General features: G+C 43.7%; 1 protein-coding gene across 4 annotated transcripts in view; it reads right to left on the reverse strand.

Moving 5' to 3' along the window:
- The window catches only part of PLCE1 (phospholipase C epsilon 1), a 331,237-nt gene that overhangs the window by 288,141 nt on the left and 19,555 nt on the right, over positions 1–23,541 (reverse strand). For all 4 annotated transcript variants that reach the window (XM_062214098.1, XM_062214096.1, XM_062214097.1 and 1 more), the window contains exon 2: positions 4,737–6,286. In XM_062214098.1, coding sequence (XP_062070082.1) covers positions 4,737–5,933 — 1,197 coding nt within the window. In that variant the 5' untranslated portion in view covers positions 5,934–6,286. The remainder of the gene's footprint in view (positions 1–4,736; positions 6,287–23,541) is intronic.

A 23,541-nucleotide genomic window follows, 5' to 3' on the forward strand; every position in this document is an offset into this window, starting at 1 on the left:
TCATTAATGTCCTCTGTACAGATCCATTCTTCGCTACACAGCTGTGCAAATATAAGTTAATTGGGCCATTTTGACTAAGGCATCCAAAAATAAAACAAAAAAAATTAAAAATGTGGGGCCAAAGGAATTAATTGGACAAATATCACATTCTTCAAATGTGTGAGAAGGATTATGCAAGCAGCCAGATCACAGATGGAGAGACACACAGTCGTTCCGTAGTATCTGCTGGGGGTTGGTTCCAGGACCCCTCAAATACCAAATCTTCTTGTGCTCAAGACCCAGTACTTATACAGAACCCACCCACATCCTCCCACACACTTAAGTCATCTCTCACTGGGGCCAGCATCTGGCACAGTGCTTAAGTCATCACTTGGGATTCCTGCGTTCCCTATCACAGTGCCTGGCTTCCAATCCTAGCTCTGCTCCCAGTTCCAGCATGCTACAAATACACACCCCAGGAGGCAGCAGGGGATGGCTCAAGTAGTTGGGTTTCTGCCACACCTGTGGGTGATCCAGATTGAATTCTCAGCTCCTGGCTATGGCCTGGGTCAGCCCTGGTTGTGGTGGACATCTGGGGAGTGAACCGGCAGATGGGAGATCTCGACTCTATTTCAAATCAATTAGAGAAGTAAACCATCTCTACGTTACTTATAATATCCAATATTCCATAAGTGCTGTGTAAATAGTTGTGGTGCTGTACTGTCTAGGGAATAATGACCAAAAAAGGTCTATATGTGTTCAATACAGATGTAATATTTTTGCAAATCTTTCTGATCTGCAGTTGGTTGAGTCCGTGGATGTGGAGCCTGCAGAAATGGAAGGTCAACTGTACACTCAAATCCATACCTCTGCAGACCTCCTTAGGGAGTAGCCTGCCCAGGAGCAGAATGCAAGGGGAACAGGCTCCCGACACAGCAGGTCATGAAGGGCCAGAGTGAGGGCAGTCACACTCTCCTCGCTGGCACCTCTCCCGCACTTCCTTTAGTGCCCGTACTAACAGTCATTCCTCATCCACGTATAAGCGAATCGGGAACGATGAGCTTCAGCAGCCTGCCAGAGTTCACACGCCAGTCAGCTGTGGAGTCGGATGCCAACGTAAACTCGGGTCCACTGATTCCAGAGACCATGCTTCTCGCCATGACACTGAACTTGACACACTACGCCTGTATTGTCGAGACTAACAGAACACCTTGGGCCCATTTCGTGCCCTTTAGAAATTCATAATCTGATCAGAAGACCAGGATGGAGATGCATGAAATAATCAGAAAACAGGACAAGCAATAAATCTTTAAAAACAAAAAAAAACACCCAGGGGCCAGCGCTCTGTGGCGCAGCGGGTTAACGCCCTGGCCTGAAGTGCCTGCATCCCTTATGGGCGCCGATTCTAGCCCTCACTGCTCCTCTTCCAATCCAGCTCTCTGCTATGGCCTGGGAAAGCAGTAGAAGATAGCCCAAGTCCTCGGGCCCCTGCACCTGTGTGGGAGACCCGGAAGAAGCTCCTGGCTCCTGGCTTCGGATAGGTACAGCTCTGGCCATTGCAGCCAATTGAGGAGTGAACCAATGGATGGAAGAATCTCTCTCTCTCTCTGCCTCTCCTCTCTCTGTGTAACTCTGACTCTCAAGTAAAAAATAAATAAGTCTTTTTTAAAAAATTAAAAAAAAAAAAAACAGGAAGAGCAGCAAGCCATCCGATCTGCAGCGTTCAGGAGAGGGAAGCCACTCACAGCAATAGGCAGGGGCTAGGGGCCGGGGGCGGGGCCAGTTATCATTCACCTGTGCAACTTTTCAGAAGGATTTCCACCAGGTTCTAAACTTCAAAAGATGGCGAGAACGCCCTAGGTTAGAAAACACGACTTAATTCCTGCTATGGCAAGGTGTGGTGTTCAGGAAGTGCTCTATCTTACAGAAGCTCCCTTAAGAAAGGGCAGAGCGGCTAGCTCATCCCCCAGCTCCATCTCCAGGGTTCATTAAAGACACCAAGAGCTTCCTTCAAGCCGGTCAGACAGGAAGAGAGAGAAGGACCAGAGAGAACTCTGGCAACCTCTCCCAGCCTCCAGAGACTCGGCGCCAAGGAAGAGACCACTGGCATTCTCTCTCTCAGTTCTTTTCACTAGAAATCAACCATCCCAGGGCCTCTGACTTGTGGGAAAGAGCAGGGCTGAGCCAGGAGGTGGCGAACACACTCAGAAGCAGCACGGCTGCAGATGGAGGAACTGGGGCAAGATATGAGCATGCCAACAATGATCCTGAAACTTAGGCCAGAGTCACAACCCTCAGTGGAAAGCTACAGGGAGGGTTCTGAAGCGCCCTCGTTCCACTGAAATTCCTGCTGCGCTCTAAATGCTCAAGTGTATGTGACTGCAAACCACCCCCCTGCATTTTTCAGCAGGCTGGCTCGCTACTCTGCAGCAGCAGTGTCGTGGTGGGGAGAACGGAGCAGGGGAGGCAAGCCCGTGACCAGCACCTGGCCTGCGACTCAGGTTTCATGTGGGCTCAGATGAACAGATGCAGAAACAAACCCACAGACATTGGCTGGGGCAAGTGGCTAACTGTCCGGAGAAGGGCCTGCAGGCAGGCTCCCAGGTCAGCCCTGATGCTCCTGAGAGCCCGAGCAGTGTCAAAGACTTTTGGGCAGGGTAAATGTTCCCCAAACTGCCCTGATTTAAAATAAATAAATAAATAAAAAGAGCTAGGGCAGGTGAAGATGCAGGGGAGATGCTTCATCCCATATCAGAGTGTCTGGGTTTGAGTCATAGCTCTGCTTCAATTCCAGCTTCCTGCCAATGCAGACCCCTGGAGGTAGCAGGCAATGGCTCAAGTGATTGGGTCCCTAAAACCCAAATGGGAGACCCAGGCTGAGGTCCTGGCTCCAGGCTGGCCCAGTGCTGGGCATTTGGGGAGTGAATTAGTGGATGGAAGGGCTTCTTTCTCTTTATCTCCCCCCGCCAAAAAAAAAAAAAAATTTAAGCACACAAACAAAAACCCACCAAGAGTCCAGCATAAGCTCCTAGCCAATGGTTATCAACTCCCTGGAATCACTAGGGGAACTCTGACGACAGATGCATAGGGTGCCCTGCCTCTGTGATCCTGACTCAAGGATCTGGTGGAACCAACGGACAAACTGTGACATGGAACCACGGTGATAATCACCAGATGGAACACAGCCGATTCTGACCTACCATAGGCAGAATCCATGGCTGCTGAAATGAACTGCATTCCTATAAAAGCTTTCTCTAAATTCTGTTGCCTTCTGGTCTTGAGCAGCAACTACCCAAGAGTGCCAGCTGACTGGATTACAACCCTACTTACTCCGCTTACTAGCTAAATGACCTTGGAGCAGACATAAGACTTACCAGAGACTCGGTTTTCCTAGCAATACAATAGGGTTAATAATCACACCAACAACATTCGGTAGTTAATATGATGCCATAACATTGAACACAGAAATTATTTAGCCCAGAGTCTGGCACATGCTCAGTGTTCAGTAAATGTTAGCTATTAGTTTGATAATGAGGACAATGATGATGACAATAAAAATACACCAGTTGCATTTCAATAAATTTCATGTTTTTCTATTCTAGTATTTCTAGGGACAGGCTTTAGAGGAACTATGAAGAACTGAAATGTGGGAGAGTTTTAGAACAGTTTCACATGGAGAGAAGTTGAAAGAAACAGGAGTGTTTAACTGAGATAAGAAAAATAGGAGACGGTACATGGGTACTGTTTTCAGATGTAAAGACCAAGTCCAAGGCAGGTGGTTTGATCATGTGTATTTCTAGAGTGGGATTCTGATCTTAAAGAGGGCAGATTGGCTAGAATTCACAGGACCTGAAAATTCAGATAAGAAAAAAATGAAGCTTTATTTTTATTAATCTCAGACGTTTAGCATTTCCTTCAACTATGAATATAGGCAACAAATCTCAGTAGTTGCAGTAATTTGTCATCAACAGAAATTAGCAATTTACAAGTCATATTACAATTGCAGCAGGTAATTAATTGAAATTTAGGGTCACCATTGCCGTAGTTTGTGCAGGACTGAAGGCTTTCCCAGGAAAGTGCTAAAACTGACAAGGTCCCAAGCAAACCATTCCCGACATTCTCATTATTACTTTGAAAGGATGGTTGTTTTCACCAATACCATTACTTAGTCTGTTATTGAGGAAGCACTAAACTGTCATACCACGGTTCCAAAACATATCTTGAAAACATTTATTAAAATAATTTGCCTTGTAATGCTTAATACTTCAGCTGATGCATTTAAAAACATTATTCTGAATCCTTTAGCTTCATTAATTTTCCAAAGGGTCCATGACACAAAAAAAGTTTATGAGGAAAGAAAATGGACAATTGGTTGGAAAATGTAGAAAATCAGATTTAAATTCCTTTAGGTCTGAGAAACTAAAAACCAAGAAATGACACAACAGAAGACCCTGGTGTTTATCTCAAAGTATACAACAGATAAGCAATCAATAGACATTTTTCCACACTAGGCAATCTCCTTAATGCCCCTACTCTCAATAACATAAGTGTGGGTGTTGATATTTACTCATTTACATAGTTACAGGGTTTACTCAATCTGGATAGCTATCGACTGGAATATCTATCTTCCAATAACTGCAAATGCTTCCCCTAAGAACTACAACTTGGCAGATCTTAACATTTTCCATGAATTAAGATAATGGAAATTTAAATCCTAGAAATATAAAGAAATGATGAAAAGAAACTTGAACTCTTACCAGATACCATGGGGCTTCTGACAAACGGTGGCTCCCACCTTGCCTCATCTCCGAAGAAAGAGGTTCTGTCACTCTCCCACGAGGAACTAAGAGACCATTTCTTTTCTGATCAACATAACTCCAAGCGACTCTCCCAATGTGGCCAGAAGGCAGAGTTCTCACAATTGCTCTTGTCCCAGTATATACAGATTTCTTAACTTCCCTGTCATTTTTACAAAATCTCCTGACCAACAAAGTGGAACGTTCCTTTTTGCTTTTAAAAAAATCTTCTACCTCTTCACAATTATCAGGGAAGTGCTCAAATTGGCTCAAAAAGGTCTTGGCAGGCGGACTGGCAGTAAAATCCTCCTTGCCAAAGCTATCACTTGAACATACCCCATCAACCTTCTGGCAAGTGCCTTCAAAGCACAAGTATTTATCATTCAAGGAGTCACAATGACCACATGGCAGCTGCCCATTCTGATTATCACAGCTTTGGGCCAAGTCCGCCAGTTGAGAAGCATATGCCATGTAATTTTTCTTCTGCTCCCCCTCAACAGGAGGCCGTGGTACACAGTTTCCACAATCATCCAAGGTTAAGTTTTCTACCATGGTACAGAAAGTGTCTGATGTTCTTCTGTCAACCTCATAATGAAAATGCAACAGCGCCACGTTGCTGCCAGGGTGTGATCCATCAGTCTCCATAACTGCTGGATGATTTCCTAAAGGACTAATGTCCATGGGAGGTCCAGCTATTTCCAGTTGAATTCCAGGAAACACCTTTCTTTCCAGTGGAGAAGGAATTCCAGTTTCCAAACACAAGTCTTGCTCAGTGACAGAGTCACACGTTTCATAAAACTGGCTCATGGGCAGGCCATGCTGATGGTTTCTCAGCAAGCTGCTGCAGCTAATGTTAAGGTTGTTCACTGACTCCGGCACGCTCTGCTCCCAGCACTTTTCATTACTGTTCTCATCGCTCACTATTTTCTCCCTTGCTACTGAGATAACCTTGGGCAAGTGGCTCCCAGAGCAGTCTTCTTTAAATGTGTTCAGTTGTGAGATGGAATGAGGCAACTGCCTGCTCTGCCTCATGGTACGCACCTTTGGAACGCCAATGCCGGAGGCCTTTTCCTTATTTTCCTCTGCTGTTGACAGAGCAGATACTACTTTTCTCTGAGTCGCAGGAGTAACAGAAGCTGCCATTTCTTCAGAAGTCATCTTGACCAACTCAGGTTTTAGTGATTGCTCTGTCCCTCCTCCCAGCCAATCATGTCAAGATTTTGTAAAACATCACTGAGTATTAAAGTAATTACAGACATACAAGTCTTTCTGAGAAGCAAAATGACAATGTCTTTCATTCAGGTGCACTAAGAGTCAAATAATTTTCCCAACTGTAACCTCCTATCATAAATATTTTTTCTAAAGCAGAGTTGTAAGATGGTAGACCAATTTTCTTTCCTCTATTTGAACCCAATTTTTTGATGACTTTTATCATGGATTGCATTCTGCGACTTCTGATCCATCACTGCCTTGGAGTGACTTAGAAATCCAGTTTGGATGTTTCCTATTTCCTGTAAGAAAAAGGATAATGTCAAATATATGGCACTAAATGAACTGTTTTAAATGAGCTCATAATTCTAAGTTAATACAAAATACAATCCAGTTTTCAGGAAGAAGTTTTGCAATCAAACGTTAGTTTTAATGTTTTAAGCCTTTATTTTTCTGATTCGACATTTCAAAACTTCTGCTTCTTTCCAAAATGGAGTAGATATGAATCAATATTATACTGGCTTAGGTAACTGCAGAAAATCAGGAAAAATGATTTTCAGACATTGAACAATTCACAAGACACAACAGTGATCTCTGAAAGAAAAAAATGAAAATGAGCTGAGCCCTACAAATGTCATAGCCTACTACTGAGGGAGTTTCCAGGTCTAGGCAGGGAATGGGAACTCAGAACCCGACCATGTATGTGAATAAAGGAGAAAAAATTGAGACTCTAGAGAGGTTAAGGAAGACAGAGAAATAAGGCACCTTAGGTAAAAAGGAGCAAACATAATAAGGACAGTAGTCTTCTCATCAGAAACAATGTAGGCCAGAAGATGGTGCAGCAATTCTTTAAAGAACAGAAAGAAAAAGGCACTGTTAACTTAAAATTATATACCCAGCAAAAAGTATTTAGAATTCTATACCCAGCAAAAGTATCAGCTGCAAGTAAAAATGAAGCATAAATTTTTTCAGACATCTAAAAATTAAAGAATTCATCACCAGCAGAGCTGAACTTCAAGAATAAAAAAGGAATTCCTTTAGACAAGAGGAATACACTCCTATCAGATGGAAATTTGCATCTGAGGAAAGAAATAAAGAGCCTGAGATGTTAAACATGTGGGTAGATACAATTATTCTTACTGTTTAAATCTCTCAAAATAATTGAGAGATTAATGCAAAAATAGTTGACTATATTGTGGGGCTTCTAAAAAATGTGGAAATAAGGGGCTGGTGCTGTGGCGCAGTTGGCTAACGCTCTGGCCTGAAGTGCCAGCAATCCCATGTGGATGCCGGTTCAAGACCCAGCTGCTCCACTTCTGATCCAGCTCTCTGCTATGGCCTGGGAAAGCAGTAGAAGATGGCCCAAATCCTTGGGCCCCTGCACCCACATGGGAGACTGGGAAGAAGCTCCTGGCTCCAGATTGGCACAGCTCCGACCGTTGTGGCCATCTGGTAGTGAACCATCAGATGGAAGACCTCTCTTTCTTTCTCTCTCTCTCTCTCTCTGCCTCTCTTCTTTCTGTGTAACTCTTTCAAGTAAATAAATAAATCTTTTTTAAAAAAATGTGGAAGTAAAATGTATGAACAAACAACACCAAGATCAAGATAGGGGAAATGGTTATATTATCCTAAGGTTATTTTCTACATGAGCCATTACAATATTACTCTATGTAGACCAAGATAAGCTAAAGATTTGTGAATAAGCACAAAGGTAATCACTTTCAAGAAAAGACATAGGGGGCCGGCGCCGCGGCTTAACAGGCTAATCCTCCGCCTTGCGGCGCCGGCACACCAGGTTCTAGTCCCAGTTGGGGCGCCGGATTCTATCCCAGTTGCCCCTCTTCCAGGCCAGCTCTCTGCTATGGCCCGGGAAAGCAGTGGAGGATGGCCCAAGTGCTTGGGCCCTGCACCCACATGGGAGACCAGGATAAGCACCTGGCTCCTGGCTTCGGATCAGCGAGATGTGCCGGCTGCAGCGGCCATTGGAGGGTGAACCAATGGCAAAAAGAAAGACCTTTCTCTCCTTTCTCTCTGTCTCTCTCTCACTATCTACTCTGCCTCTCAAAAAAAAAAAAAAAAAAGAAAGAAAGAAAGAAAAAGAAAAGACAGGACATAGGGAATAAATTTTTAAAAACATTCAAAAATTCAATTAATTTAAAAAGTCCAAGAAAGAAGAAAACATGAACAAAGAACAGACAAGATAAATAGGAAACTAATGGTAGACTTAAATATTTCAAAAAGCATCATCAGGCTAACTTTTCTCTACAGAATACAAATTTTCAACTTCTCTGTTTCATCTGAATAAAAAATTATTCAATTGGTTACCAACAGACCTAAAAGTTTTTTTGGTTTACAAAAGGCATTAATTTTTATAATAGTTTAGCCTGTCTGTATTCTCCAAACAAATTCTTGAACACTCGCTCTGTGTTGAGTGCTGGTGTCATGGGCTAGACAGCCAGTACTGCTTGTAACTCTGCTAACAGAGGAAGAATCACACAAACGTCAACCAACTCAGGAAGTGTAATCATAAAGGACACAGAGGCAGCCTGGGACCACAGGGTGTCCATTGTGAGCACAGCATTCCTTGGAGACAAAACTGCTCCTCCCAAGGCAAATGATCAGCAGTCACACCTTGCTGTCAACACCACCTTTGTCTTGCCTTTTCCACATAGATGTCCTTCTTTCTCTCGCTTCCCCTGTTTCCCAAAAAGTCTTCCTTAACCTCACAATTATGTCCCCTAAGCACAAACATAGGCTCTCACCTACTCCTTGCCCATACAGGTCTTCACAGCTACCCTGAAAGATCAGAAGACACCCCAGCAGTCAGACTCTTCACAGGGATAACCCAGCCACACAGAGCAGCAGTGTCCTCAATCAACATCCCAACCCTTTCTATCTTCCACACACATCCTCCTGCCAACTTGTTTTTTTTCCTTCTCTTTGGAAAATTCCCTTATTATTTTCAAAGATATAGAATCAGTATAAAGAAACTCAAACAATACAGAAAACAATAAAGGGGGAAAATTTCTTAAGCTTAACATAATTCCCACTACCCAGAGATAAGTATTAATATTTCAAGGAACCTCCTTCCAGAACACTTTCTATGCATAAATAGGCATAGGGACATACATACGTAACCACACAAACACCAGATCATTGTACACACTGTTCTGCATCTGCTTTTTAAAATTCAAAGTATGCCATGAGCAACTTTTCACATCAATGACTATACAGATAACTTCAATGAATTACACTACTAACTTAGATCGAATGTCTTTGCCCTATTTTCAGTCGAAGAGTTTTCAGGCTAAAGCCTTAACGTTGACAGCTAATCTTTCTCTATCACGAAGCAAGCATTCAAGGTGGAAGAGAAAGAAACCCTTTTTGGTGATGCTTAAGTCCAGTTCTAACTACTCTGCAATGATTAATATCATGTAATTCTCACTCAACCCTGTAAGACACTGTGAAGGTTTCAAAATGTCTATAATTTCTTTTTGAAATGCCTTCCTTCAAAAGGTGCAGCTTAATTTCTCTCTTCTTGATTGTGGGCCTCACCGACTAACTTCCTTCCAATGTGCAGAATGTGATGGAAATAATAAGGCACAACTTGATAACAGATCTGATCCTAAAGGGAGTTAGGGCTTCCTCCATGCTCCTCTCACGCATGCTCCAAGAGCAATCAGCTCCGGTACTGGACAAAGAGGTCCCTGTTGCAGGTACCGAGGACGTTTGCCAACAGCCACATTCGTGAGCCATCTTGGAAGTGAAACCTCCAGGCTCAGCCACTGCTTCAGATGACTGCAGTCTCATGAAAGACTGGAAGCCAGATAAACCCTCTCCCACATGGCTAAGACAACTGTGAGCTAACAAACATGTGTTGCCTTGAGCCACTAAGTTTTGGGTTATTTGTTATACAGCAACAGGTAACTAACACAGGCAAGTTCGTTATTCACATTTGAAAGATTAGAAGCCAATGCACAGAAAAGCTAAGTCAACTGTTGAAGAGCACTTTGCTGGAAGATGATGGAGACAGGAAGAACCCTGACTCCAGATCTCTTCTCTCAATCACAGAAGATGCAGGTTTCTCTTCTACCTAGTCTGAAACCTCATGGGTTTGGGGTTCTAAGTTGCCTTGGCTGCAAAGACCCACGGCTGCTAGGAGGAGCCTACGTTTTCTTGGAATTTGCCTCTGGAAGGAGCCTATTCAGTGCTAACTACTAAAGAAGTGGTCTCTGTTTTTCCCCTAGCTGTAACAGAGATGAGCAACGCCACAGGGAGCTAAGTCCCTACTGCACCAGACTTAGTTCCATCTGGGCGATTTCTTTAGTAATATTCATTGAGTACAAAACTCAGTGAGGCAGAAATCTTGATCTTGATTTCCTTACGAGCTAAGACCAGTCAAGGCACAGTGCAAACAGGGTTATAATCTAAGTTCACACAGAGGAAAAGCATCTAAATCAGATGATGGGGATGAGCTGGGGTTGATATCCAGGGAGCACCTCCTGGAGAGGATGATGATTGAGCTGAGTTTTAAAAGACAAGGAGGAGTTAGCTAGATAAAGAGTTGGGTTGGACTTCTTAGGGGAGAGAAAATATGATAAAAAGACAGCCAGACACTGGGGTCTGGCACCTTAGGCAATTATTTCAATAACCTTGGGGTTTGATTTCCTCTATTGTAAAATAGAAATAAAATAACCTACTCCATAATCTTGTGAAGGAAATGCTTCCAAAATTAAAAATCCAAGGCCCATGTCTGTGACTCTATGCTCTTCACATGTCTTGATGCAAGAGGATGACCACAGGCCAGCAGCTCCACTGTACAGGAGATGCTGTGTTGAATCTACTTTTGCCAGATGCACACTTGCCTCGCCAGGCCCACTCAGTCCTAGAATTGCAGGACCACAACTTGGTTACATTATCCACCTTGAATCCTACTCCCTACAGCTCTCACATTGAGATGAAGCATGCAGATTTTATATGATAGCAGTGGCTGAGCCATTAATAAAGGTTAATTTCCTCTCTATTCCTTCTTGGGTAGCCCTGGGTTGTCTTTAAGGGAAGCTGTGGGCTTAGGTTAGGGTTGGACATACATTACGCATTAGATGGTCAGCTAAAGAAAACCTGCATTAAGATCACACTGCATCCGGTGTGAAGAATAAAAGGGGGGCAAAGGGATTCTTCTTTTCCTAGTGTACACAGGTTTGAGGAGGAGACTGGATCAGGGCAAGACTGGGAGAGGTCAACGGATGTGTGGACTACGCATGCGGCAGAACAGATGACTTGCCAAGGTAGCATGGCCACACTAGAGAGACACTGAGATAGACAATATTACTTGAGAAATACTGACCAGGAAGCTGAGGTATGGAGATGTAAGAAATGCTGAAAATGCTAGCCAAAGTAATAAGACTCAACTATCTGTTGAACTCTTACTTAGTGCAGGGTAAACTATACGATCATTAAGTAAACTGAAAGTCGACCTTTGTAAAAATTCAGAGTGGAAATGGGAAAGCGAAGAGGAAGAAAGGTTGGAGCATGGGTAGGAGGGAGAGTAGGACAGGGTGGAAGTATCACTATGTTCCTAAATCTGTATATATGAAATACTGGAACTAGTATAACTTAAATAAAATTTTAAAAATAATAAGAGTTGAGAAGCTGCGACAGAGATCATGCGGTCCACAAAGCCAAAAATGCCATCTGGCCCTTTTGTCAATCCTTGTGCTAGATAAATAACGCATTAACAAAAGCTTACATAAAACAAGAAAACTAAATGGGAAGTTTGGTGGCCATTTTCATCTATTTGCAGAATTGAGATATGGAATAGGGATTATTTCATCTTGTTTCAAAAGGTAGGATCCAGGCCAAGATGCATGAATCACTGGCATGATAAGCTTCGGCTCTGTCTGATAAAGAATGAACAGGGTGAGCTTGGCCCAGTGGTTAAGACATCAGTTAGGATGCCCATGCCCCTCATCAAATGCCCAGGTTTCATGGCCAGCTCCACCTCCAGACTCCAGCTTCCTGCTAGTGCAGATCCTGTGAGGCAGCTGCAGTAGTTTGAGTGGCCGGGTTCCTATTACATAGCAGGATACCTGCATTGAGTTCCCAACTCACAGCTTCAGTCCCCCAGTCACTGACAGAATCTGGGGAGTGAACCAGTAGATGAGACCATGCTCGCTCACACACATGCTCTGCCTCTCTGCCTCTCAAATAAAATGGTTTTATCTAAAAAAAAAAAAAAAAAAAAAAAATCCTTAACGTTAACTTTTAGAGCTATTCAACAAAGCATTTACTATCTGCGATGATGATCTTTTGGTTATTGATAGATTTAAACAGAGGCAATTTATTCAGCATCAGGGTATTCAATATATATTGAACAAATAGAAAGAATGGATAACCGTCTATCAAGTTAATTATAAACATAATGGCTAATATTTGGCATGAATTAGTGTTGGGCATGGTATCCATCCATCCTCCCTCCCTCCAAGTCTTATTTGAGAGAGAGAGAGACAGAGACAGAGAGAGACAGAGAGAGAATGAATGAATGAATCTCCTGCATCTGTTAGTTTATTCTTCAGATAACTCCTCAGTGCTGAGATGGGCCCAATTCAGGTCCCCGAGTGGGTGGCAGAAACCCAATTACTTGAGCCTTCACTGCCACCTCACTGGGTCTGCGTTAGCAGGAACTGGAACCAGGTACTGAACTAACCCAGTCCTCTGAAGTGGAATGCAGGTGTCTTAGCTATGTTTTAACTGCTAGGCTAAACATCCATCCTAGGGTCAAGTATGTCCTAGGCACAGTGTACACATTATTTCATTTGATTTTTACAGCATCAGTGTGGTAGGGAGGCAGAGATCCCTAATCGTCCTCCAAACTCTCCTCTGTAACAGAACCTCTGAATTTTAGCCAATTCAATGGTTATCCTTTAATCAGCTTCAGTGTAAACAGATAGGACCATGTGGTCAAGTGACAGCTAATGAGATGCAAGCAAAAGGCATTTGCAGCCTCCGGGGAATGTCCTTGAAGGGACAGATATGCACTTCTGCTCTTTCTCCTTCCCACTGGTTGCTGGTTGGAAGAAAGGCATGATGGCAGGAGGTGGAGAAGCCCCATCAGACTCTGAGGTAATCATGAGAACAGATGTTTGGCATACCAAAGAAACAAGATCGGTGTTTATGTGCCAGTTCCCTGTATTTTGGAGAGAGAAAAATAAAATTCTATCTATTGTTTGAGTTGCCACTTTTCCTAACTAGTGAAAGTGTATATTATGATCACTCCTACTTTATGAATGGGTCTCATAGTGTTTAAATGACTTGTGTAAGAGTACAAAGATAGATAGAAGGTCTTTTAAAAACATTAATATTTCTGTGGGAACTCTGATAGGATTGGCTTTAGTCAACACATCATTTGGGAAGAATTAACATTTTAATAACATCTAGGTTTCTAATCCACAAACATGATACAGCTAGCAAGTGCTGGGCACTCTCTACATTGTCTCTCTCTTTCCTTCTCTTTCCACATAGATTTAGAAATAAATAAATATATACACACACATATACATTAGAGAAAATATGTATGCATATATATATGTAGGTATACAGATATAGAAATATGTACATATACCTTTAATTTATCTAAGTAATGCTTTTTGTATTTATGTATATAGTGGTCTTACACATCTTTTGTTAAATTTGTCCTTAGGTATTTTATGTTAGTAATGATATTGCCAGTGGAATTATTTTAAATTTCATTTTCCACCTGTTAGCTACTGGTAAGTAGAAGCATAATTGATTATGTACAGACATTATAACTTTTACTCTTGTTAAACTGAATTATTATTTCTAGAAGATTTTTTTAAGTGACTTAAATTTTCTACACAGGCAACCATGTGCTCTTCAGATAGTTTCACTTCTTTCTCCCCACATATACACCTTTCATTTCTTCTACTTGCCCTGCTGCAGTGACTAGGATCTCAAATTATGATGCTGTATGCTAAAAGCATTAATGTGTTAGCTATAAGTTTCTTTCAAATGTCCTTTTTTAAACCAAGAAAATTTTCATAAAGAATACTGTCTAATGTTTTCTCTGCATCTATTGGGATGATTATATTATTTTCTTCCTTTAATAGGTTGTAAGAATTGAAATCTTGAAAATTCATGGAAAATATAAGGGACCTAAAGTAGGACCTAGTCTTAGAGTAGAACAAATTAGAATCCTGGTTCTGCTCCCAAGTATCCCTTTCTGCCAGTGCGCACACTAGGAAGAAGCAGGTGATCATGACTCAAGTACACTGGACCCTGCTATCCACATAGGAGACCTGGGCTCAGTTCCTGGCTCCTGGCTTCAGTCCAGACCAACCCAGACTGTTGCAGTCATTTAAGAAGTAAAAGAGTGGGTGAGAGATCTTGGTCTCTCTGTCTCTCTACCTCTTTATTTCAAGTCAATAAAATAAAAACTTTTAAAACAAATTTTTTTACAAAATTAATTCACAATGGATTATATATCTAAACATAAAATCTAAAACCACAAAACTTCTAGGGAAAAAAAAAAACAGGAAAAATCTTTATGACCCTGGGATACAGAAAATACTTTTTTTTTTTTTTTGGTAAAGATTTTATTTGTTGGAGAGGTAGAGTTACAGACAGTGAGAGGGAGAGACAGAAAGAAAGGTCTTCCATCCGCTGGTTCACTCCCCAGGTGGCCGCAGCAGCCATAGCTGGGCCAATCCAAAGGCAGGAGCCAGGTGCTTTTTCCAGATCTCCCATGCAGGTGCAGGAGCCCAAGGATTTGGGCCATCTTCTACTGCTTTCCCGGGCCGTAGCACAGAGCTGGATCTAAAGAAGAGCTGCCAGGACATGAACCGGCACCCACATGGGACGCTGGCACCACAGGCAGAGGCAGAGGCATAGCCCACTACGCCACAGTGCCCACCCCAACTTTTTTTTTTCCTGAGTGGCATTTTTTTGGAGAGCAGAAGTTTAATATTTTTATTAAGCCCATTTTGTCTTTTTTAAAATATGAATAGTACTTTTGTGTCTTAAGAATATTTTCTGGGGACCAGCTCTGTGGCGCAGTAGGTTAATCCTCTGCTTGTGGCACTCTCTGCTATGACCTGGGAAAGGAGTAGAAGATGGCCCAAGTGCTTGGGCCCCTGTCTGTGTGTGCGATCTGGAAGAAGCTCCTGGCTCTTGGCTTCAGATCAGCCCAGCTCCAGCCATTATGGCCAACTGGGGAGTGAACCGGCAGATGGAAGACCTTCCTCTCTGACTCTCCCTCTCTCTCTATAGCTCTGCCTCTCAAATAAATACAATCTAAAAAAAAAATTAGGCTGAATTATAAAAAAAAAAAAAGTAAGAAAATATTCACAAGACACTTACATACCTGCAAAGGGTCTTGTATTATTACAAGATGTACATATATAAAGGTTTAAATAAGCACTTTACAAAATAAGAAATACTAATGGCCTAGAAGCACATGAGAAGATGTTTAATTTCATTAGTCATCAGGGAAGTACCAAAATCACAATGACACAGCATTTCAGACTCACTAGAATGCCTCAAGATGACTTCCCACATCCAGGTTGATGAGAATGAGGAGCAAATACGCATACATATCAACTCAATAATAAACAGACAACCCAAGTTTTCCAAAGATGGGCAAAAGACTTGAACAGTTCACATAAAATGTGAATGGCCTTCAAGCAAAGTGTGATGGAAAAATTTTTTATATAAAAAAAAGAACCTCAATCCCTACCTCATACTTACACAAAAGTTAACTCAAAATGGTTTACAGTCACATACATAAAAACTAGAATTATAGAACTTCTAAAAGAAAACATAGAAAATCTTCACAGTGTTAGAATAAACTGAAATTTCTTACACTGAATGAACACAAAGGCACAAACCACAGAAGAAAAACAATTGGAAAACTGAACTCCATCAAAATTAGAAACATCTGTCCTTCAACAGGCAAGCCACAGAATGGTAGAAAATATGAGAATTTATAACACAAATATCTGACAAGGGATTTGCATCCAAAGTATATAAAGAACTCCTACAACTCAATAAGAATAAAATCTTTTTTTTTTTAAATGGGCAAATGTTTGTATAAGCACTTTACAAAAGAAGAAATACAAATGGCCTAGAAGCACATGAAAAGATGTTGCACACCGTTAGTCATCAGGGAAGTATCGATTAAAATTGCACTGACATACTTAGCACTTCACACCCACTAGAATGCCTAAAGTTAAAACGACTGCCTGTGCCACGGCTGATGAGAATGAGGAGCAAAGGCAACAGTGCTGGCGGGAATAAAAAGTGGCATGATCACTTTGGAAAACGGTTTTGAAGTTTCTTGTGAAGATACAATCACCATACGGTCCCAAACTTCACTGCTATGAAGTGTTATAAATGTAAATAAATATTACAAGTGTAAATAAAATGTTGCAAATGCTTATAACAACTTTATTCACAGTACCCCCCAAACTGGAAATAACCCAAAAGTCTATCAACAGATGAACGAACAACTTTCGATGTATTCATAAAGTAGAATACTACTTGGCATTACAAAGAATGATCAGATTGTGTAACAACGCAGAGAACCTCGGAACCATTACATTGCACGAAAGAAGCCAATTAAAATGGAATTATTCCAAGGTCTAGATCTGGGCTGTCCAACACAGACGTCACCACCACATGTGACTATCTAATCAACATTAAGTAGAACATTACAAGTCAGTTCCTCAGCTGTGCAAGCCGCATTTCAAGTATTCAAGAGTCACAAGTGGCCGGTGGCAACCACACTGCACAGCCCAGGTACACAGAATACATCTATCATTAGAGAAAGTTCTACAGGGCTCTGCTCTTCTAAAACATGCAAAACTAACCTATGGAGCTAGAGCAGTGGATGCTGTAGTCAGAAAGAGGGGTTGGGGGAGGTGGAATAAGAGCAAAGTCATTTCTGAGAAATATGGGAAATGTTCTACGCCTTGACTGAGGTGGCGACGCTCGGGACATTGCTTCAGCTGTGTAGTTTACCCCACAGCCACTGCCAGTGGACCACAGGCTACAGCTCAGTTCCGCTTGTTCCCTCAGCTGGGCACCTGTGAGCAGCGAACAACCTGCTCAACTGCACCATAAAATGCTGGGAATCTCAAATGACCACAGAACGCCATCATAGAGGGATCAATCCGTAGGGTGCAGACTGTGCCCCCACCACTTTAACAGGTGGCTCGTAGGCAAGTCAGCCTTGCCAGGGCTTAGTTCCCTTAGCTGAAAAATGGTGGGAAATGAAATTTCCCCATGCATTCCTCACAACAATACTGTGAAGCAGTGATCGTCCCAAAGATGAAAACCTGATAAGAACAGATACTGCACTTGGTCTGCGGTCATTTTTCACATTGATCGTATGTGAGTGAAATTGACATTTGCATTTGATTACTTTCTATAGCCTTTGCTTACATTCCTGCTGAACCATGGTTCTTCTTACTTTTCACTTGTTGAACTATTTATTTTGTGGACCATTAAGCCTTCGACTATAATGTAAATTTAAAATGTCACCTCAAAAATAAAAGACGTGAATTTTAAAAATTCTCGAGTCGTCCTGATATATGACAATGTCTGCTTCTTTTAAATCACTGCCAGCACTATAACAATGGCTCAGCATTTGTTCCCTTCCAGTCGTGTGTGGAACGTGTTAGTATGTGCTAATTCTCCTCATCTCGTCCAATGCAGGTAGCTACATGTATCTTAAGGTTCTGTGAGTTTACTGGGTGCTAGCACATGCACAAGGGAACAAAGGGTTCAGGAGAAGATAAAGGTACCATTCCTGCTTACAGGAGACTCAAATAGTTACTACAGAGCCACAAAGAAAGAGCTGCTATAGAAACCAAGGTCATAAAACACTCTAGTGTAGGCAGTTAAAAAGTAGGGGAATCACTCCCCAGTGTGTGCACTACTTGTGCAACAGGTCAAAAATGCACATAGGCATGGTCAAAGTCAGCATGAATTCCAGTCATCAGTGAAGACTTGCCAGAGTGTGGCACAGTCCATACAGAGGGCCTGCCCTGGGAAACGAGGCCAGAGAGAGACAGGAGCAGAGAGTGAGTCTTGGTCATTACTTGGAGCTGGGATGGAAAGGGACGCCTTGGCCTTGGCTCACGAAGGCCACTCTGTCCTGCGCCAAGCATCATCTCGGCAGAGGCAGCAGCAACGTCCCAGACAGCCCTGGGAAGTTCTCTTCCAAGGTCAAGGTGGCACATGTTGGAAGCTTGGCAAGAAAGGGGAGAAGAAAAGTGGGAAGGCCTGCCTCCTGCTTCCTCAAAGGGCTGCACCACATGTTCCATGCATCAAAAATATCACCACCTCCCCATGCAGCCAATTGTCACCATTTAGCTAGGGCCACTATAAGCTCGTGGTTTCTCAAACCGGTCACCTATGAGTCATTCCTCCATTAATGTATCTGTCTTTCCAAGGAATTAAAAATACATGTAAAGAAAACTCAACTCTGGATGAGATGAACATAATAGGACCACTCTGCTACCCCAACACTTTCTCACATTACAGTCTCTCAGTAAAATGATCCTGATGTAATCAGAAGATATGATTCGGCTTCTGCAAACTCTCTGCTTCACGGCCATGGCTCCTGCAGCCCTGGCTGGGCCCCCTACATCTGATATCCAGCCTGCATTTCCCCATCACACAAAGAAAAACCTTTCCAGACTAAATACCAGTGCGGTCACATAGAGGTCCCCTCCCCACAGGGCTAGCAGATGGAAAGCATCTTAATTCACATAGGTAATGTATAAGATGGCCATGTCTGGCCCTTTCTTTTTTATTCATATTATATTTAACACCAGCACCAACAAAGGCCATCAAAAGCCCCCCAAACACTTAGAAAATGATTCCTGCTCTTCCCCGATGCCCACCGGTGACCTCAAGTTGGGTGGGCGCCCAAACCAACAGCTGATTCAAGCAGTTGATGTCATTCTGACAGCTTGTTTGGGGAACAGCTACAAATGCAAATAGGGACAGCTCATTAAAACTCAACATTCGTTTTTAGCTATGCCTCTGATTTGCCACTAAGAAGGCATCAGCCAAAGGAGCGAAGCAGTACGATTCACATTCATCACCTGATTGAAAGGAAAACTGAAGCAAACCAGTTTTGGGGGGTTTGCTTTGTTTTCTAATTGGTTTCGTCTGCAAGTCAGAGCCCTGAGATTTTTGCTGGTTTTCAGGATGGTGTAACCCTGAGTAGAACACACAGAGCTGTCTGCCAAGTCCACCATCTGAAGTGAGCAGGGTTGCTCTGACCTCACCGTCAGCAGTCAGGCCTTTCCGGAGGCTCTGGTAGAGGGAGGAGGTGGTGGTACCCACAGAAGTTGGGGAATGCCCAGGTCGGGAGAACAGGGCGATGGTGTGGAAAATTCCAGGACCTGGAAGGTGTAGGATGCACAGAAAGTGCTAACCTTGGTAAGGATAGGAAGTATGGGAAGTGCAGTTCACTTTGGGTGTCTTATTAAATAATATTAAATAACAGTTGCAATTTTTATAGGTGCTAAGATGAAAAAAAATGAAGAAAAAACAAAGCAAGCTTTGGCAAAAGTGGCGTGCCATATTCTAAACCAACGTTTTAAAAAATAACACGTTATATTTTTCTGATTATAATAGTTATACATATGTACTGGAGAAAATTCGAGGAGCAGGCATTGTGGCACAGTACATTAAGCCACTGCTGAGGACACCTGGATCCTATAACAGAGTACTGCTTTGAGTCCTGGCTTTTCAGCTTCTTGCTAACGTGCCTGAGAAAGCAGAAGATAATGGCCCAAGTGAAGAGTCCCTGCCACCCACGTGGGAGACCCAGTAGGAATTCCTGGCTTCTGGCTGCAGCCTGGCCTAGCCCTGGTGCAGGTATCTGGGGAGTGAACCAGTAGATGGAAGATCTCCATCACTCTGCCTTTCAAATAAGTAAGTAAATCTTAAAAAAGAAAAGAAAATTAAAAAAAAATCTGATACATAAAAAAAATCATAATCCTAATTTTGTTATAACTTCCAGTTTCTTCCCCATGAGCATAAATCTTTCACAGAACTGAAATACTGTATGCTTTAACCCTGCTTCTGCAGACAGTATATCACATTGTCTAAATACAACAAGGTAATATGATACTGTTGAATGAATAACTTTTGGACCTAATGGAATCTCTACAAACATCAGTCATCTGCTTCCCAAAATTCAAAATGTTATTTTTAAAAGAGAGCAGGGAAACTCCTGTGGCCCTGACCCTCTGAATCACCCATAATCCCACCTGTTTTATCTATTTGTAAACATTGCCTCATCCTTTCTAACAGCTTCCAGTTTTCTCAGCCTTTCTTCCAAGGGTTCACCGACCAAAGACTACAATTCCCTCATCTACTCACTCAACAAAAATTTTTAAACACCTAATCTGTGCCAGACCCTGAGCCAGCCGCCGAGCATAAATGATCCATAAAACTAATGGGTCTAACAGGTATGTATCAAAGGGATATTTGGTATGCTTAGGTGATAGTTTATATTTAATTGAGGCCCGCAGAACTGCATTGCAGGCTGAGCTGAGCAACACCAGCTTTTCCTCCAAGCTGACACCACTTCAGGCCGGGTGGTCTCGCCCGCAGGTCCAGCCCCTGAGTGTGGCTATTCAGTTCCAGGTCTGTGTCCTGTTTGCCACGCCCGAGTCCCCCTGCACTTTCCTTCCTGCCCAGCCACATTCCATTTGGGAAACATTTCTGACCAGCATCTAGGAGTCTCTCTCTCAAACAAGTGCAGCTCCAAACATCCAGAACATTCTTCAGACAACCCTGCCTGCCTGCCTTTCCAAGTGGAGTGGCAGTAAGTATCTGGAACAGGCACCACAACTTCATTTTTAAAAATTATTTCCTACAGATCAACAATGCAAGCGTTACTATTAATCACTTACCAGCTCCATCTGAATCCATCTCTGAGAAAACTTTTCAAAAAAAAAAAATTCCAACCTTCAACTGCTCCATTTTTTTTCCTATCCTAGTAACTTTGGTTACTTTTCTGCAATGGAATAACAGCTAAAGGTAAAGTACTTCTGAAGGAGTCAGCTTTGCTCCAGTTTACCGATAATTCCGCAAGAAAACACAGCTACCAGGCGCAGGGTGGACGCGCCTCATCTCTATACGACAAGCACTGTATCTTACTCCCTGCAAGAAACATGGGGCTGAGCACCTAGCGTGTACCATCTCATTCATTCTTCACAGCAATGGCAGTGAGGTGCAGCCACTATCACAATTTCCAATTTGGAGATGAAACAACCAAGGTGCAGGCCAGTTAAGCACGCTGAAGCTAGTTAGCCACTTGGGAAGCTGAAGTGGAAATTCAAATGCAGGCAGCTGCCTCCCTGGAGCAGCCTTTTCTGTGACTTGTCCCACCCCCGCACTCCCACCCGGTGATCATCTGGCCTGTTCTCCCCATGAAGCTGAGACCAGCAAGTTGCACATTTCCATCAGCACCAGAGGCATGCGGGAGCTACGGGAGGCACACACTGGTTAGGTGCTTAGCCCAAGAGATTCTGACTCGGGCAGGGGGGAGAAGCTCTGCATTTTTTAACAGGCACCTTGGGGCCAGCCGTTGTGGCATAATGGACTAAGCCAATGCCTGTGATGTAGGCATCCTATCCACTCCTCGGTTTAAGACCCAGCTGCTCCATTTCCCATCCAGTTGCATGCTAATACGCCTGGGAAAGCGCAGAAGATGGCCCATGTGCTTGGGCCCCTGCACCCACGTGGGAGACCTGAAAAAGTCTAGCCCAACTCTGGCTGTTGTGGCCATTTGGGGAGTGAACCAGCAGATGGAAGAAGAGTGTGTGTCTGTGTGTGTGTGTGTGTGTGTAACTCTGCCTTTCCAATAAATCAAAACAAATCAAAACAAACAGGCACCTATCCTCCCACCATCACCACCACCAGCTGATTCTGGCTCTGCACCCCAAGCTACTGCGTAGGGAGAGGAAACGCTACCTACTGGGGGAGAGGCTTTTAGAAAATGCCATTCATTCCCTGGGATCCATCATCTATGCCCCATCGGGGCTTTGAAAGAATTACCGTTTATCGGATACAAGGTTCCCACGTGGGGTGATGGATGTGGCGACGGAAGCACAACCTTGTGAAGGTGCCTACTGCTACTGAGCCGGACGCTTCAGCACGGCTGAGATGGTAACTTCTACACATTTTAAAATGGCAGGATGCTAACCCCTCAGCTGCCCAGGGGGAAGATGTCTCTCACACTCCCTCCTGCTGATGGGGAGAGAGGTGAAGCTGAAAAAGCCCAGCTGGCCCTCGGGCGTGCCCTCTTCCGAGTCTGCATATTGAGGGCACGAGTCTGGGCTCACAGGAGTTCCCAACACGCTGTACCACACCTCATCCCCTGCCTGGCTCAATCATCGTCTTGTCCACAAGGTAACTCCTGGGTGTCCCTGAACATGGCAGAGAGGGAAGAGAAGAGATGGGGGGGGGAAGAGCCCTCTTTAGGGTTCCAGTGCCAGCTCCACCCTGGGACTTGCGTGAGTCCCACAGGTGTCAGCTTTCTGATTTCAGCTCAAATGTCACCTCCTCAGAGAGGCTATGTCTGCTCCTGCCCACCCGTGACTCTGAATGTCACACAGCCTGCTTGTCTTCCTAGCAGGTGCCATTGCTAGAAAGTTTGCTTCTTACAGTTGTACAGTCACTTTGTGTCCCCCCCCCCCCATTAGAACTAGAACTTCCTGAGCGCTGGGAATGTGCTGCTTTGGTTCCCTGCACTGTTCTCAAAACCTGGCCAGAGACATAGTAGGAGCTCAATAAATATTTGCAAGCTAAGGGAATGAGTCAGCCTCATTTGTTTCACTCCGTCTAATCTGTTCTTTCTATCCTCAAGGTGATTTGTAGGAAAGGTCATATGGGACCAGGCATGCCAAGGTGCTTTGCAACGGAGAGAGGCCACACGCACGGTGGAGTACCTGGGAGTGGGGGAGGGGCAGCTCAGAAAACCCTGGACACCTGCCTCAAAGACCCCCTTCTGTGATGACCAAGGCACAGGGGGTGCCTTTCTTCACTCCCCTCTCCCCCCGCCGCCCACGTAGGCATAGATTTGTCTGGAATCTAAAAAATGGTGCAGCAGGCCATGCAAGCAGGGTGCAGACGCAGTAGCACAAGGTGAGGCCTCTCAAGGCGTCTTCTCATTTTGGGGTTCAAATAACAAAGACAGTGCTGGCAAAGTGAGAGGGAGAAGCATGGAGGTGCTTCCCGCCCAGGGGACCCAGGTTCAACAAGCAAGAACCGGGTGCCTGCTATAGGGCCCAGGTCCTGGGCCCACCCCCAGCGGGAGAGACAGATGACAGAGACCGTCACACTGGAGCAGGGCAGGCACACACTCACCGGCAAACTCCAATTCGCTGAATCTCGCCTAGGGGAACCGCAAGGCAGGCTTCCAGAACAAGTGATACCTACACGGGATTTAAAGCACGACGAGGGAGGGATGGGAGGGGTGAGTAGCCCAAGGGCCGGCCTGGGACAGAAGGACCAT

This window comes from Lepus europaeus, chromosome 17 (genome assembly GCF_033115175.1).
Source record: "Lepus europaeus isolate LE1 chromosome 17, mLepTim1.pri, whole genome shotgun sequence".
NCBI classification, from domain to species: domain Eukaryota; kingdom Metazoa; phylum Chordata; class Mammalia; order Lagomorpha; family Leporidae; genus Lepus; species Lepus europaeus.